General features: G+C 37.7%; 1 protein-coding gene across 4 annotated transcripts in view; it reads right to left on the bottom strand.

The window, feature by feature from the left end:
* TASP1 (taspase 1) overlaps positions 1-18455 on the bottom strand; it is a 78755-nt gene extending 60300 nt beyond the window's left edge. For all 4 annotated transcript variants that reach the window (XR_008430174.1, XM_053939128.1, XM_053939129.1 and 1 more), the window contains exons 1-6: positions 18427-18455; positions 15542-15759; positions 13823-13890; positions 12290-12358; positions 4591-4711; positions 3374-3458 (exon numbers count right to left, since the gene is read on the bottom strand). Coding sequence is in view for 3 of the 4 variants with exons in the window: in XM_053939128.1 (XP_053795103.1) it covers positions 3374-3458; positions 4591-4711; positions 12290-12358; positions 13823-13890; positions 15542-15686 (488 nt within the window). In the remaining variant the exon portion in view is untranslated. The remainder of the gene's footprint in view (positions 1-3373; positions 3459-4590; positions 4712-12289; positions 12359-13822; positions 13891-15541; positions 15760-18426) is intronic.
* Between the last annotated feature and the right edge of the window lie 528 nt (positions 18456-18983).

Genomic DNA, 18983 nt, shown 5'->3' with positions numbered 1-18983 from the left:
ACAACCTCCCAGCAAGGAAGTGGTGCTCAGATGTGCCTTCCAGTTCCAGGCACACTAGGCTATATTAATAGAAAATATAAGTAAAGGCCTCTAAAATTATCTTTTTAGGCAATTTTCTCCAAGAACATGATAATGCAGGTGTTGAATACTCCAAACAGGGCCATTTAATATGGGCTGTAGGGAAACAGGCTGCTCCAAGCTAAACAGAAGTGTCAGAAGGTTTGGTTTGGTTCATGGTCAAGCTGATCACCGTAGTAAATACACTTTGTAACATTTTATCATAAAATGTAGCAATCACTCTGAAATCAATGTTACAAAGAAGAAATTGTTCTGAAGAAATACAGAGCAGAGATAAAGGTGGTGTGTGTTCATTCACACTGGAACTTTGACTATGGACTGCCCTACTAGTTACAATGTTTGTAACCTGCACATAATTGTGTAAAGCTGTGAAGCTATTACAAATCTCTGTATATCCCAAGGTGGGGGGAACCTAAGAAGGAATTCTTTCCCATATAGTTATTATTGAGAAAGGGATATGACATGGACTTAATGTCAGTACTACTAAGGAGACATTTAGGTGCATTTGTGCTGTGTCCTGCAAATCTCACCAACATACATTTAAGAGCAGACAGATGTAAAGAAGCCTCTTTCCTTAGGTCAAGGTTTCACAGCAGGAAACAGAAAATCTTCAAGCTTATTACTATGAAACATCTAATCCATTACTCTCTGATCAAAGACCGCTTCCAAAGGTTCATCCAGTTTGTAACCATGCAATTACAAAAGTACTTTCTTTTGTAGAAGTAATACAAGGAACAGGAATATCTTACATGAGATAATGCAATATTTACAAGTTAAGTATTTTCTGTTCCTTCATCAGAGAAAATTGTGACAACACCAAGCTGAATAAAGTATGACTGAAAGATGTCAAGACCTTAGAGGTTTCAACAACTGCACCATGCATTCAGGGTTTCTCTAAACTTTTAAAATTCTATTTGGATAGAGGGATACTGTTTTAAATAACACAATAAGAGATTGATCCAGAAGGACACACTCTACAGAGCAATTTACAGCACATTAGATACATCAGTTCAGACACTTGATCCCTCCATCCCAGTAAGCTTACCATGTCTGAATAACTTAATTCAAACTCACTGGAATTTCTTCTACAGAAAATCAGAAATATACCACTTTGAATTGGTTTTGAAGTGCCACTATGAAAATGTATGCTGCACAGGGGTAAAGAGCCCAAGCAAACTATCTCCACTGTTCTTTTATAGCAAAAAAACTCCCTAATGCTACTTTTATTAACCTCACAGCTCCTGAAATTTTTCTGTTTGGTGCCAAACATTTTTGGCAGAAAACATTAAGCTAGTTTAGACCATGCTATAGAAAGAGTCTCTACCATAGGTTTCTTTAAGCAGGTTCTTATGCTAAGCAGTATCTGGAAGATTCCCCAATACACTATGTACCAATGAGAACCAAGATGAAGATCATGTATCTTTACAATTAAAAATCACTTACTAGAATCCTGACGCTTGCTAGGAATGCCAAAATATGGCTAATCTCTTGTCATTTGATTCTAAGTATTCCCAGCTTTGACAGGAATGTATTTCAGTCCCAAAACAATGTGTCATGCCAACCCCAGTCAGAAAGGCAGGACATTAAATCCTCCATACCACCACCATCAATGTACACGAACTCTATCATGCTGACCTTGGCATAGAAGCATCCACCACAGCAAGCCCAAAGCATAACCCATCATATCCCACTCTTATAGACTGTTTCCAGGATAAAAAAATTGCCCTAATTTTAAGATGTGCATTCAAAATCCAGAAGGGGGAAAAGAGGAAATGAAAATATTTACCAGGTAACCCAAGAGCACAACATTTGCAAAATAAACTGCATGCCTTGGTTCCAAAGACAGCTCATCTCTCATCTCAAGATTTGAGCTACCCTGCCTTTAAAAGCATCTGCTAGTCTTGCACAGTCCTCAGAAGACTTAGGCTTGCCCTTGGAGGGCAAGAGGATATAGTTCCTTTTCCACTCAGTATTTTTAAAACAGCACCATAAAGTAGGTCATAAAGTCACAGCCTAATATCGAAGTGCTCTTCCTTAAAATAATTCTAGAACACTGATGATACAAGTAAAACAATCTCAAGTGTTTTCTCCTGTAGCTGACTTCAGTAATACTTCTGGAACACCAAAAAAACACATTTCACACTCATGTCACATTTTAATGTACCTCAGCAAAGCCTCATTTTCTCCTGACAGCTAAAGAAATGAGCAGCTAACAGCAACTGAACATAAAGTTCCTATTCTTTAGTAAACCTCCCCACAATTACTCTGCTCTTTATCCATTAAAGAAAAGTGTTTAAAATGCAAAATTTGCCTGTTGATGGTTTGATTTCAAGGTGGCTTTTTTTGATCTATGAACGTTTTTTGCACATGACAGAACACTGAAATCCTCACTATTTAAATATGAATACTGCACCATCCAGCTATAGGCTACTTGGCTAATTTCACAGAACACTACATGTAAGGAAAGTAAAATTTGTAAATCTAATACTTACATTTTTTTAAACTACACAAATGCTGGTTTAATACTTTTGCAAATACTGACCACTAGTTGGCAAAGGGCAGCAAATTCTGCCACAGGTATAACCAATGATAGCAGTCAATTAATATGAATAAATTATTCAAGTTCTCTAGCTGTCAATTTAAATTGCTAATGAAAATAAGGTGGTTTTAAGAGCAATCAACTCTGACACATTTCTTGGATTCTTTCCAAAGTAAGGCAATAACATTTGAAGTTATTCTGTGTTTAATACTTACCTCTTCCATTTAAGTTTTATATCCATCTTAATAAGGGTCTGCTTGTTTTCATTTTTGTTGTAAATATTATTAAATTTATCTTCAAAATAAGAGGAAGTTACTAAACACTGCACATTTCCACAAAGCCACAAAGGCAATAAAATATGACTTTTTTTTCTATACTTATTAAAAGCTGCTTGTTGCTTTTTGTTAAAGGTAGACAGGCAAAGACAGTAGAATTTCCATTTAATCTTGATGGTTTTTTTGATTTTTCAAAAGGCTACAGTAACAAACATAAGAATTAAGTATGACAACTGGAAATAATCAGACAGACAGAAACTATCACAAAATGATGTTGCCATCTATATCTAATACTTCCTTCCACTGACTGCCTAAGAAGTTTCAAGATCAGAGAACAAAGCTTATATTCTTTTTAAAGACACACTATCACTGGTATGTAAAACAGCACCAGCCTTCCTGGGTGAGATAAAACCTTCAAATATTGCATCCATGCAGTAGAGACGAAAGACAGAAGGAAAGTCAAGCAGAACAAAGCAATTACCAAGGTGGAATTCTGCCAGCAGAGAGTTTCCCCTTCTGCCCTTCACACAACAATCTATTTGCAACCGAAACTGGATTCTTGATTCCTAAAAAAGAAAAAATAGCAAAAAAAGGGAACAAAACATTAAAAATATTTTCCCTCATAGCACTATAGAGTTAATTTTGGCAGTGGAACTCAGATTCTTTTCATTTCCAAGGGTTTGTCAAGTAATTAAGAGGCACCTTATGTTTCAATGTAGTAACAACATTTTCAGTTTTCCCTTCACATGCTGTTGGTAGTGACAAAGTCTTCCAATCAACACCTGCCCCACTTTTTTTAAAAAGAAAGAACAAACCATATTGAAATAGGAGGAGTGATCTCCTACCACAGAAATCTCATGTAAAGTCTATTGTACCTAAGGGTCAAAGATGTTTATAAGCATTAATTTTTCTAGGTGGAATTTTCATTTGGATCTATCTGGCCAGAACAGAAACTACAGGACTCAGACTCAGCCGTCTCACACTCTCAATTTCCTCCTTCCCCATGGCTGGAAGGATACACTTTGTAACAAATAAGGCTTGAAACACTTAATTTTACTATTTATTTTAGATTTATATTTACATGAGGAAGCTATTTCCACAGTTTAGAACCATTCTAGGATAAAGAACAAAGCTTGAAATCTTGTCAGAAAAGCTATTCATTATTAACAGCTAAAGCTGTTCATATACTTAGAATGAAACCTCAACAATCCCTGTTTGGGACTTTATATCTATATTTGTTTTATACTGAAAGCTGAAACTAGAAAAAAGAGAGAAACACATTAGTTCTCATATTAAATAAAGCCCATATGCAAATAAATTGCCTGAGCACAAAAACAAATAAAAAGCCTAATTTAAATACTTGTAATATTTTTTAACAACTGAATTTTATTACAAAATTATCATTCCTCAAATTCACCTCAGCAAACTGAGTCCCACTGTGAATACTGTGCGGTATCACACAATTGTGCTTCATCAAAGGATTATCAGTGAACTAATAAGACATGATGTTGCACAAAGAAATTAACACAAACCAGCATTTCGAGAAGCAGGACTGCCTCCCCCTTTTTTAAAGGAGTAGAATTTATTTAAACACAGCAGAATTTACAATGAGTCCCCCTTCAAATCAGTAAAAAAAAACCCAAAATTTATCTTTGCACTTAAATCAGCAGTTAGCTTTATAATACATAATGTACATACCACTCAGTGCTCCAACAGCTCCAAAATTCAATGACTTTCCATCCATTATACTGGCATCACATTCGATCTCACCCAGTAGGTTTAGGTTAGATCCCAATCCTGCGTTTGTAAAAGGAGAATCCTAAAAACAAGAATAGAACACTATAAGGCCACGTCCACAACATCAACTAGATCAAACCTCTGTATAACTGATCTGATGGCACTGATCTTGGTGCAATGCATCTTCTTATTTTAGTAGTTTAATCTTCCACAACAAAAACAAAGGCAATTTGAACAGAGCATCTAAAATTACTACAATGGACAGCTTTCACCTCTGTAGGGTGTGATATATCTCAAATGTAATAATGCACTAATATAAAAACCAATCACCTAACAATTAAAGATGATCATTTCTATGCAAGCAAAAGCCTTACAATATGAGTGAAAATCTCTCCTTCCCCCAAAGTACACACTTCCTTGGTCCTTAACCCTCCTTGGTCCTTAACCCATCAAGTAACATTTAAGTAACATCTTATAATCATTGCACAGACCAGTCTACCTTTGAAACTCCCAAGTGTGACACTACAGCAAAATAAAACTGTCCTTTTTCTGAACACTCTAAACTCATGACTGCAACTCCACATGCAGAAATGATGAACTGCCATCACTGAAAATCCACTTGGTAAAATTCCTATTTGATCATTAGCACAGGGACTGTGGTCTGGAAGCTTCTTGACTAAAAACCAATTCCTATTTCATAGAAACTATGGAATAACATTTTAACAACATCACAAAGCTAGCTCCTTTTTTGTTAACACCTTCTGTTGCTTTTAACAAACCCAAGGTTGTCAAAGAGTAAGTTCTGCATGCTAGAACTAAATCCCATTTTTACCCTTCCATTTCACCAGAGCATCCCCATCACTTTAAAAACACAAAATTTCTAAGTAACACAGTTCAGCAGTCTCACTGACAGTTCAGAACAATCCCCTCTTCTATACACAAAGAATATAGGACAAAAAAAAATAATAGCTAAATCAAATTTCAGAGACGCTGCATGCTTTCAGAGTAAATTACAACAGTGTAACAACCTGATGCAACAAAGAACAATGGTTGTGGAGACCAGTGTGAACTGTAGAAGTATGACATCTCATTTCACTAATGAGTAATAAAAGCTGAACCAGGAAACAAATTACTGGAAACAGCTCAAAGTTCTGTCTTACATTTAAAATTAACTGGATGGGTTTTGAACATTCTAATCTGCAATGAATTTAAAGAAATAAAAGAGGTGAGCACATAGAAATGAAAAATAAATCTGATGCCAGTTAGCTTTTATTAATTTTCAAATCAGCAAGTAGTGAGTAAATTCAAAATCTGTTCTGCAAGATGTTGATTCAAATTTACAGACATATAAAGAGTTCTCAGTGTTTGAGTACCAAAACACTATCTTTCTAAAGAATCATGAATGCAAGATTCCTGACTAATACATAATCATGAAACTGGCCTTCATTTTCTGCTTTTTCCTTCTGAAGCAGCACAAGATTTTATCCTATTTTATCCCATACCACAACACTTCTTCCAAGTCACTGTGTATATTCATTTTGTTGTTTATTTTGACAGCAACCCCTCACAGCAAGTAAGTAAATTTGAAAATATTTTAGGATAATGAAACATTCACAGTTTCGAGTGCGCAAACAATCTTCTGTAGAAAGGGGATGGGTGGGGGAAGATATGTTTAGAAACAGTTGATGGGCTTGAAAAGGCCAGAGTAGCTGCTGGCTTAACTGGCTTCATTGCTCCCCAGGCTCTACAAATATGAAGAAAATTAAGTCAGTGAAGTTTAGGAAAAAAAAGGAACAGAGAAGTGGTGGAAGGAATTGAAAGCAAACAGTGAAAGGTACTTGGAAGACACAGTAAAACCAGGAATGTTTAGGATGACCAATGCTTGCTCCTAGTGCTGTCCAAGTCCTCTGCCCCTGGGTAATCAGAGTGCAAAGACCTGTGAGTCTGAAGACAGATCTCTAATGTTCTGTTCCAAACACATTCACTCAGTGCATTATACTTAAAAGAATTAGCAAAGACGAAAAATGTTGTGCTACACAGATTTTTTGCTGCTACAAAGCAGAGACAGTTGTTATCCTAAGAGTAAATGTCATGGCCAAATAAAGGGAGCAAGAAGGACCCACCAGAAAGAAGTCCTGGTAACACTGTCCAGAATCCCTCTGCACTCGAGGCACAAAGGTCTCTACCATCCGGTAAAGGCAATAATCAAAAGAGGCCAAGGAAAAAATACAGGATACAGAGTTCACTTTATTTTTAAGGATCTATATGTGCTACATACTTTGGCATAGCACGTTCACTGGCACAACCTCAAGGATGCACCAAGACATAATTTACTCTAAGAACAAACACCTATTTCTCCCTACAGAGTATTAGAATACTACGGAATTTTTGATTATAAGAACTCCACACCAAATTGCAGATGTCTCTTTGGTGGGGTAACTCTCATATTAGGACTCAGAAGGAATCTTATCAGTAACAACATGAGTAAAAAGGAATAAAGACCAAATTCCAAGCATCTGTTCAAAATTTCTATGGAGTTTCAATCAGCTTTAGAATCAGATTGCATTCAATTAAGAAAAAAGGCTTAGAATTCCTAAGAGGAAGATGGTTTAACTTCACACATCTGAAAGGCAATCTGAAAACAGCTTTAGAGAAACTGGGTGTGAACCTATGGAATTTTTGATATCTACCTGAGTTTCTCTGAGGTGAGATAAAAGCCTTTGAAACAAGGTTGGGGAAAACCTTTATAAAAAATGGAAACAAGACATTCACACTTACTTCTGTGAATAAGCAAAGACATGAAATACACCACACAAATAAAATCTCTATTTGAAAACATGAATCTCTGTGAAGTTTGACCAAAAGACTTCAAGAGTCTGAGATACAAGTGGAAGAATATAATGTATGAACATTAAGGTGTAGTTTGAAATGAAAATTCAAAACTTACAAGAAATGCAGAAACATTTAAACAGAAGCATGAATGCCTTTAAAGAGGCAAGAAACAAACTGACCTAAGTGAAAGTCTTTTCATACCCTCAGACAGAAAAGTGCAGCACTGCAAGACCTGACTACCATAAAATGGGGAAGAACCCAACCAAAGCATGTGTCCAGGAAAAGGGAGGACAGGAAAAGAGAAAAAGGCAGCTTCAGGAATATACTTTTATTTAAAACCACAGCAGCAATCAGCTTTTGTGTTTCTAAGGAAACTGAAAAAGACAAGTAAGCAAACCAAGCCTGAGCTTTGCACGTTAACAGCAAGCCTTGCCACCATCGAACACTAAGAAGAGAGAAAAGACAAACAATGGCTATTCAAAGCCTTTTAACAAAATGTAACTCTTCAGTTATGTGAAAAACACTAGACTCCCTGGCAATGACTCCACAAAGTGTCTCTAACTTACCATGTAAACCTGCAGCAAAGGAAGTAAGAGAAAGCTTTAAGACGTGAAATAGGAGTTTTGTTTTCCCAAGTTACCCATCTTACAAAAACTCACAAGCTTCTGAGGGCACCATTTTTATTTACAGAATCCTTTTTACTTCAAAATGTATTTATAAATTTTCTGGCAGCAAATACAGGCATTCTGGAATTTGTAGCTGTGGTCAAAGTTGGAATGCTTGAAGATGTTACTCAGCTCTGTAACACATCTAGGCAAACAGTTAAAATGCTTGGATTTCAATGAACATGAAAGAACATTCCATCCATCTTTGATACAGCTTTGGCCATGGCTGATTTGTAACTTTTAAAGCAAATTCAAAGTCTACAGGCATTTCTTTCCACATACTGTAATTTTAGAAGTTATTTTCCTATGAGAATTTCATGACAATCAAAAGTCTACAATGATGAGTCACATCCCTTTCAATTACACAAGCAAAAATGTTTTTAAGCAACACTTTTGTCACAAATTACTGTTGGTCACTGCAGCAAAGCATCATAGTAATGTTTTTAACTGGAATTAACAATTTCCAGTTCATTACCTATTAGAAGTTCATCTATCGTGACTGCCTTAATACAACAAGGATGCTTGTCCTTGAAAGAGAAATCCTTGGGACTAAGACTGTATATTCAAAAGTCTTAACTATTAGGAAAATAATAATAATAAAACAGAAGAAAACAATTCCTCAAGAAAAAGGTTCTTTCACTGCAAAATTTTGCTGACAACCGTAGAAACACACTGCTTGAGTATAACAGGTCCAAAACATTCTTTGTATGGATCCACAATAACAACATGCAAAATAAACTGAGCAATTTCAGTAGCAAGGAGATTGGAACCCAAAATGTGACATCTGCTTCCCCATCAAACATATTAACTCCCAATTTAAATGATGTTCATAAAGCATGTTCTACTAAAGTCAGATAATGAAACAAGTAATCTACATATATATTAGTAAAGGATTACACTAAACTTAGAAATAATTTGAAATCTTCATTCTTTACAACCACTGTATGTTCCTAGTACCTGATCAGTAGACTTCCTTAAGTGCTCTATAGTCAAAGATAAGCTTGAAATTGCATCATTTTCTCACAGCCAGACATAAATGCAAATCAACGTGGTTTTGCTGAAAACAGCATGTTTTAAGTGGGTTGTATGGGGTCTCCTCCCCCCACAAAAAAAAACTGTTTAATAATTTCATTGTGTTTCAAGAAAAATCCAGGCATCATATGGTGGCTGTTAGCAAGAGTGCAAAAATTAACAGTACTGCAATAATGTCTTTGTGGAAGTAAACAGGGAGTCTTACAAAATACCTTGTCCAGACCATTTTATTACCAAAGGCTGACAGAGATAACACATGCATTTGTTTCTCTGCAATACCAGAGTTCTCAAACTACAAAACATACCTGCCTTAATGACCTTATCAAATAGAGCTGATGCTTATGAAGTCCAGCATAGTTGTTTTAACAATATTCTGTGTCAGTCTTGTTCCTTCGCAAAAGAAATCACCTTTTCCTCTAGTTAATTATTACAATTATTGTATTCACAGAACACCATTTCACTTGAGAGTCACACAGTCCAACAAAGAAAGGCTATTCTTTCTGCACTTAGAGCCTGAAAAAATAAAACACAGACAGCATACCACAAGCAAACTGTCTGCTTGCTCATAAAAGATCAAGAGCAACTCTTGTGCCTCAACAACTCTTTGAAGTGCTGCCTTTTGGATGAGCTGCAATCCTGTGTAACAGGAGTTCTGTAATTGAGCGGAACTGAGGAAAAAAATTCATCTCTTGTGATATTTCCATGAAAAGATATTTTGCCTTGCAAAGATTACAAATGTTTGGAACACAGTATTAAAAGTCTGAGAGAACTGTAAAACTGATTAAATATTTCAGATAAACTCATAGCAATGTGTCCTACAGAAACCAAAATATCAAGAAGTTACAGTCAGTATACTTTATAATCAAATCTGTTATCATTTAATACAATATTCTGTTGTTCTGCATCTTTATTTGTGTTACAGGGAGACAAGAACACAAACAGTTTCACACAGATTTTTGTTATTTGTCAACTTCAAATGCTAAAACACATTGTTTATGCTAGAGCATAAACAAAAGGGAGTGACAGCTCACGAGAGATACCGTCAACACAAACCTATATTTTTACTCATAAAATCTTGCAGTTAATGAGAACAACTATTCTGATTGCTTTGTTGACTCACCATGTGTCGTTTGTTTTCCACAGAGCAACAGAAAAACCATCAGTACTAAACCAGAAGACGTAGCTCCAGAAATGACAGAGATGTCTGGAGGTGGTGTTCAAAACGAGGTATGAGTAGATACAAACCATTCCATATTTTGGAAGCTGACAGTCTAACACTTGGGAGTTTCTCAGACAAGATCCAAAAAACTGCCACTGCAAACCACACCATTTTCTGGTTTGGGTACAAATTGGACTTTCCCTCAATGTAACTGCATAACTAAATACTTTAATCTAAAGAAGGCCAAATCCCAAACCCAGTACTCCCTATTCCAGTAACAGACAGAACCTTCAATTAAGAGATTATATAAATCACTTAATGAATAAATGAAAGTAAATAATTACATTAATGACTGCACTACAATCCGAACAAAATAACATTTTATCTTAAAAACAGGAAAAAGGAAAAAAAAATGTTTTGTGCAACAGAACACATAAAAATACTACCTAAGACAATTGCTGAACTAGAAAGTGGAATGGTGACAGGCATCAGTACAGTAGTAGCAAGACAGATAAGGAGAAAAAGGTTTCTGATTGGAGTAATTGGAAAAAAATTTTCATTTCATCTTAGAGCCATAACTTGTTCTACAGAAGCTACTTCGGAGTATTTAAATCTACTAAAGTAAAAGAAAAGTCTCTTGGGGATAACAAAAACATATAAACTATTTACCACAGACACAGCTGCAAAAAGATCTACAACTGCTCGGTTAAGCTTCTCAAAATATGTTTTTCTCTGTAGCTCAGGAACACAATAAAAATCACAACCCAAAGTAGATTTTTATTTTTGTTTTCCACTGAGGAGGGAGCTGACACACAAACCAGTCTCATGGAGTGAGAGCAGTCTCAGTGAGCTTAGGGAAGTGCATCGTAAATAATTCCATGAGAGAGATACCCGCTGCTTTCTGTGAGCTATACTCTAATGTGTAATATTACACATGAAAGCATATTTGAACGGCTCAGTGAGACCCACAGGAGTGCTAAAAGCCAAGGCACTTGCCAAGTTCACAGTGTGACTGAAGCCTTGGCTCCCAGTCAGCATGTCTAACACATACTGAAGTATGCACTTACTGCCTGCCTTACACTATCCTCATCAAGTACATTAATGAACACTTTCCCAACATCTGGATAAGAAAATCCACTGCTAATCCTCTTGGAATACTACCATAAATTCCAAGTGCAGGAAATTATTTTTACAGCACAACACTTACCTTGCTTTCCTTTTTTTTTTTTTTTTTTTTTTTTTTTACTAATAAAGTTGGAGAGGAAGAAGCAATTACTACTTACAGGAGAAGAAGAGTACCTGTTTCCATCATTACTGTCATGAAGGATTAGTGGATCTGGGACAATGACCAAACTGCTTCATTTACCACCCAGAAATGTTTACCTTTACTCATTTCTACATTATTTCATGGGGACCTTCACTGAAGGCAGACGCTATAAAAACCTCATCACTCCAAAAAGACACTTTTCCAAAAACCTCACCAGCAGCTGCTCATCAAGATGTTCTATCTTAATTAACAAGTACTGAAATAAAAACATTACTTGCCCTATTCCTTCACATATATTTTGTCATAATAATCAAAACCAGTAGGATACATTTTCCCTCTCTTAAGAAGCAGAACCAGAACAACCTGTCTGTGGCTCAGGAAGTCAGAAATGAAGTTCCTTACAAAGTGTTCAGTAAATCTTTAATCTGTGTTTATTCTGTGTTTATTCTTAAAGGGTAAAGACTATCTGATACGGCATACCTAAAATGACAACCAAATTGCACCAACTAGAAAACTTTCATTGAGTTTGCATTTTTATAAAGTACTTAAACACACTTACAGCAAAATATAGTGGAAAAGCAAAAGATAAAATCAGTGTAGCACAAAAACAAAAATCCACTGAGATTGCCCATTTAATACCCCCTACAGAAAGGTCTGGCAAGATTTACCCAAGAGGTATATTTACTACTAGTCAGAAATTCATACCTCTAATTCTATAAGTGCTGCAGTCACTGCATCTGTTGCAAGAGCACCAGCCTGTAGCTTTTCAATTGCCTGTAAAACACAAGTTTTAGCTGATGATTAGGAAATTCTATTATTCTGTGACTGAGCCCTACATTTTTCTAATCCTGTATAAAATAAAATCTTCACCAAATTAGTTTAAAATGTAAGAAGGTGTAAGAACAAGAGGCACTGGAAAAAGTCAGTATGAATCATATGAGGGCAGAAATGAAGGTATGATTTTACTATTATGACACTGTGTCACTGCATTTAGTAGCAGATTTCTGCACAGTCAATTTCTATCAAAATAATTTCTTATACTTCATGTCCTCAAACACCAAATGTCAGTCAACAAGTTTCAACTTTTCCTTCCAAGATCCAAAATTTCTAGTACCTCATATAGCAATTACCATAAAATTGAAGAGAACTTCACAACCTCATCACCAATACAAATCACCTAATATAATGCTACCTTCAAATTGCATACACACACAATAATGAACTTATAGGTCCTAATAGTATTCATTAGATCCATACTGAACAAGATCTTACAGTCAAGCTTTCTCAGGGAACCCCAGAAAACAACTCTGGCTGCAAGACAAACCTCAAACTGTTTGTTCTTCACAGAAGTTATTGATGTTGGCTACTCAGTTCAAGAGTAGCTACACAGAATCTCAAATTGGACTTGAATTCAACAGAAGATCTCACATAACTAGCTGGAAAATTACTTTCACCAAGGCTAAAAAAGCCAGTGTTAAGTTTGGATGATTTGTGAGGCCTCTCATTACAAAATTAGATTGGTATTAGGATTGAGCAACAAACTGTAACACAAAGTGATAATTATCAGAGACCAACTCTGAGACTCTTCTAAAAATCCTGCCAAGCTCCCAAGCTCTTTCTCCCTGCATTAAAAATTTTAGAGAGAGGTCTTCCAGCTACTCATTCAACATTTAAAAGACAGGGCTTCCCAGTTCCAAAGCAAAGTTCTTGGAAGAGATGAAAACATATTAATTTCAATGGAAATGAAAGTCTTGCCATTTCTCCGTTTCCAACTTTAATTTTTTTGGTTTTGTTTTTCCTGTTTCTACCTCCCTTCCTATTAAGACAGTAAGAGCTATCAAGAATATAATAATTATAGAAATCCCTGCATTCACAGAGCAACCTTGATGCTAGAGTTTAAATAAACTCCAAAGACCAGACATGGAAAAAATCAACATATAGATACCATACTTAGCTCCAGAAAGCCTGGAGAAATGCAGGAAGCTGTAGAAATACTCCTTGTAGGTACCACTGTGACCTTCTCTTGTTCTCCCACTGTTCAGCTGGTGTCTGCTATTTGCCAGCACTATGAGAATGTTGCTGCATCCCATGGCCACACACTGTCCTGTCTCTGTATCATCTTAACTGTTTCTGCTCTGGTTTCCCTCATTTCCTTCTACAAATACATACAGCCCAAGCAGCTAAGTCCAGATCTTTCTTGTGTACCCAGTACAGGACTGTGGAGCTGGTGACACGTACCTTCTGGCAGGCTCTTTTGCACACATGCTTGTACTCTTTAGCTTTGGATTCAGAATGATAACCTGCACCTGCAATTGAAACAGAAGGAAAATATATTATAGTACCTGGCAAACTAAAGCCTGTAGTTCACATAGAGATTTAAGACACAGGCAGATACAGTGTTCCTTATTCTGGATTACATTGGCATTTCCTTTTTCTATCAATGATTGACAACTTTATGAATTCAAACACAGAATCAAACACACTCAGTAAAATACAGGATACAGATCATATATCCAGAAGCACAGAGGTATATATATCAGCATCAATCTCTTCCTATAAAAACGTTCCAAGAGATTCCAGTTTCATTCATTCTTGGAGGATTTCCAGCATAGCTTTTTTCTTTACTGTCCATTATTGGGCAAAACCCTCCGTTTTAAGTCAAACTCTGATTTTCTTTTTTTCCGCAATTCTGCTCATTTTCTCATGTTTATGCTACATTTTTAAAGCTTGTTACTCCTGACTTAGAACAAAGAGTTGCTTCAAATGAAGCTCATACAGATTTTCACCTTTTTTCTTATTCTCAGTCTTTACATCTATCCTGCTGTATTGAACAATTCTGCCCTATTTTAAAGCCACTGCCCCTACTTCCACACCTGAAAAGTTTATCAATGCCACCATTCAACTAAATGCAGCATCAGAAAAACCAGAGTGGTGCACGTATTTAAAATCTACTTCTGTTTCACCAGGTTTTGCACCTAAAAACGTGCTTGTATTTACCTCAACTTCCCTTCGCTCACCTTTAGAAATATTAGTTTTGAGAAACTCTAATAAACTAAGCTTTAACACTAATACCAAAATGACCCAGCAAAGGACACTATATTGAGCAATTTCATTTGCCCTTAGAATATCAGGGTCATCAAGCATCAACCCAGAACAAATTATTTAAGGTTTAGGGCTGTTTTTTTAATCTTAGTGATTTTATAAAGCAAGTAACATGTTGGCTTTTCAAATATTTTAGGCATGACCAGTCCACTTTCCTCTATTTCACCTCATGTACTCACACAGATGCTCAATATACACCCAGACATAAGCATTGTTAACTTCATAATTCATAGTATTTAATAAAGAACCTATGAAAGAAGAATTTATGAGCAAGATACACATAATACATAATTTCTATATCAGATCCGAGTAGAGGAGCCCTTCATTACATGTGGAAAGAATAAACAGTAACTCACTTAAACATGACAAGATCAAAAAAATAGAAGAAAAAATGTCAGAAGGGTAAAAAGAGTTCTGCAACAAACAGCCCAAGCAGATTTCAGGAGGTCTTAGCTGGACTGTCCTCATGGACAAGCTAGACAAGAAACCATCAGCAATGAAAGAAAGGACTGTATTTGATCCTTCCATAGATAAAGAAACAGACTGAAATATCTCCCTCATTTTGTGGGTTTGCCAAGCTTAGCAGGTATCTACAGAATACGACATTTTATACTCATTTACATTTAGGAAGGAGAACAAAAATATCATCCAGAACACCCAAATAACCACATTATGATTAACACTTTCCAGTGCAAATTCCAATCAAACTCCTCATTCCGAGACTTGAACACAGAGTTAATGTCACTTTATTAGTACACTACTAGTCCAAAGCCACTATAAAATTTTTGTTGGTAACTAGTTTGATATCAAAATATACATTATTTCCATTCCAGCTGTTCTGCTTCCACATCTTACCTGCATGGACAAGCACAAATCCTACTCGTTTCCCTCTTTGGGTTTGCTTTGTTTCGGGCTCTTTGACGACCACTTTTACAGCTGTAACCTGAGATGATTTGGAAGGTAACACTTCTACTGAACTTATCCCCTTCTCCATGATCATACATTAGGATCACCATCTTCTACTGGGAAGGAGCACACTTCCATTCAAAAATAAACTCTGGAGAGAAATCATCCTAAAACCAGATCAGATACGTATGTTAGACACTGACTTCAAGAGATGCATTTCACACAAATAACCTCAGAAAGAACTTTTAGGAGAGAAGTTTAAACCAAGGAGAATACACCTCTCCAAAGCAGGGCTTCCAAGTTCTGCCTCTTCCCTAGCCAAAAGCATTAATGAGACCTAAAATAATCAAAGTCCATGCTGCAAGCTGAAAGCAGCCTTTTCACTACAATATAGGTTGAACCTAATGGTCTTGCCAGACACTGGAAGGAACTGTTAATATAAGTTTTGCTTTCCATGCTGTCCTGTTTTCCAACAATACAACTAATTTCTCCACTCATCACATCTAACTGGCACATGACTAACCCTTTAAAACACCACACCTTTTCCTTTCTATGCAGGAAATACCTGTTTAAGATCCTATAATGAACTCCTATTCTTCTACACTGTTTCATCCCATCTCCTTATAATTCCCCACTAATTAGCAGCAGGAAAAGAAAAAATAAATTAACTTTTTTTTAATGACAAATTATTTCTAAAACAAAACCAAGTAAGCCTAAAACAGTCAAATAATGTTTGTCTGGGTAAGAAGAGATACCATGATTACTAGTGAACCTCAACGTGCTTAAGTCAAGCTCAAATAATTTAGTAACTCTATTGGCTTTGATGGTAACCCTTAAGATGCTAAGGAAATTAATGCTTATAGAAAGTTAATGGAAATATTGTCAGTATTATCTAGTACATGAAACAAAAAAATAACAGTACAGAATGATGTATTTATCAGGAGTTGCCAAAGAAAGTGTCTGTATTTACTGCTGCTCTTATCCACAGCTTACTACATATTAATCCTGACAAAACCATTTGTCTAGTTCAGAAGGTAAAACAGAGACATTCCACACACTGAATTACTTAAGGAAGTAAAAAGCATGTAGTGCTAATGCAGAAATGGAGAAAATCTCTGTAATATATTAAGATAGTTTATATATTAAGAACTAGATGAATTTTAAGGTCCCCTCCAATCCAAAACATTCTCTGACTCTACACCTCTATATTCCAGTATAACATCTATCACTCCTACCATCTGAAAAGGACTTTGAAACCCAAGAACACTGGAAGGTGAACAGAAACAGAAAAATGAGATGTTTAATGCGTAAGACTTAAACCACTGACTCTTCAAACGCTATATGGCTTGCTCCAGCAATTAAATACCACTCCATTTAAATGGCCCAAACTATGTAAATGATGTTTAGCAAGATTCAGCAGTGCCACAGAACAACTATTCTTTTGATAAGAAGAATCAGCACAACTCTGGAGGAAGTTATTTATTTACCATAATTTCTTCCTAAATACTAAACATACCTAGTAATCTTCATACACTTATAAATCTACTTTTCAAAATTAAATATGAACTGATTATTATAATTTTATATGTCCCAATACATAATGAAAGGCCACTACAAATACACAGGCTCTACAGAGAGAAAGTGTTTATGGATTATATCCAATTGTAATCGTCACTTGAAAAAAATTCAGAGCTAAGATTAAAGTATTCATCATTGCATTTACTTCCTTTTTACCAATAATAGTAAAGATGGCTCCAGCAACCATTGGTCCTCTTTGCTGCATATTGCTACACCCTACAGGAAGTCACTCCTACAACAAGGACACAGCACAGACTTCAGTAAAGAAACAGAGGAGCAAGTAAGGAATTTAAACTCTCACAGGAATGGAAGAAATAGTGTGGGAGTAGGGAAAGCAATAATGCTGATAAAATGGCTTTTGAAAATTAAGATGGAGATGTCACTTGAAGACTTACTAACAGCGTAACTGCAGGCTAGAAATCCTAATTAGGCCTTTGCATAGAGGTGGGTCTAAGGATATGTTTACTTCTACAGAGAGCATACAGGCAAACTCTCTCTCTCTCGTTTGCTTCCGTTTGTAACACTTCCTCCATACCAATTCAATTTTCTCAAACATCTCAAACTGTTCTTCAAGTCCTTTTACATTTCATTCACAAACCTGCTGCTTCCACTTGTTAAGCTCCCACTGGACCCAACTTTTCCCTTTCAAGCCTCTTTTAGAATTTATCACTTCTCCCTCCTGGGCTGTCATGCTTCCACCACTCTTGACTTGATTCCTCCTTGCTACACATTCCCTGCTTCCCATCTGTACAGCGGCAGGAACGGTGGAAGCACGCACAACAGCGGGACTGCTGAAGAACAGGAACCAAAACCATTTTACCAAAACAGCCAATGCGCCCTGACCGCACTGCAAAAGCAGCTTTGACTCCTACACGGGCGCTGGGAGAAACACAATCGCACGGAGGGTCAGGGCGAGGCAGCCCGTGCGGCCCGGGGCGGCCGGCAGCGAGCGGAGCGCTCGGCGGCTCGGGCCACGCTCCCGCTCCCGCGCCTCCGCCCCGATCCCGGCGGCGCCCGGCGCCCGCCGCCCGGCCCGTGACGTCACGCGGGGCCCGCGCCCGCTGACGTCACCCGGGGCAGCCCCCGCCGGCGGACGCGCGGACCGCCCGAGCCCGCGCGCGGCCGCCGCGCGGCGCGGCGCGGCCCAGGCCCGTCCCCGGCCCGCGCGGCCCCGCGGGCAGGACGCACGGGAGAGGCCGTGCCGGGGGAGGCGGGAGCGGCGGGTCGGGGCAGCCCCGCGGCGGCGCCGCACTCACCCTGCACCGCCGCCATCCGGGACCGCCCGCTCGTCCGCCCGTTGCCCCGGTGAGCGTGAGGCGTCCCGCCCCCGCCCCGCGCCCATTGGCCGGGCCGGGCCGCGCGGCCGGAAGTGGCGCCACTGTTGATTGGCGTTCCGCAGCGCCAATGGCGCGCGGGGCGGGCATGGCGGCGCCGGGCCCGGGACGGCGCTCCCCGCTCCGATCCGGCTGCACGATCGGCGCCAGGCACGGCCTCCTGGCCAAGCAGCGCAGCCCCAGCTGTGTCTCAAGGGGGTGGATAGTAACCTCCGGTGTTGTTACCGTGAGCCCCAGGGCAATATACATATATCTCATATCAATATGCGTATATATCGTATCGATATATAATCAATATAGATGTCATAGAATATGTAATGTATCTCTATATCTATGCAATATACGTATATATAATATATCTAAATATCATACAGTATGCAGTGTACAAATATATAAATATGCTACATACCCATATATCATATTATACACGTATTTCTATCAATATGCAGATATAGTTTTTCAATATACTTATATATCAT

This window comes from Vidua chalybeata, chromosome 3 (genome assembly GCF_026979565.1).
Source record: "Vidua chalybeata isolate OUT-0048 chromosome 3, bVidCha1 merged haplotype, whole genome shotgun sequence".
In the NCBI taxonomy this organism is placed as follows: domain Eukaryota; kingdom Metazoa; phylum Chordata; class Aves; order Passeriformes; family Viduidae; genus Vidua; species Vidua chalybeata.
This window is presented reverse-complemented; position numbering and strand designations above follow the sequence as displayed.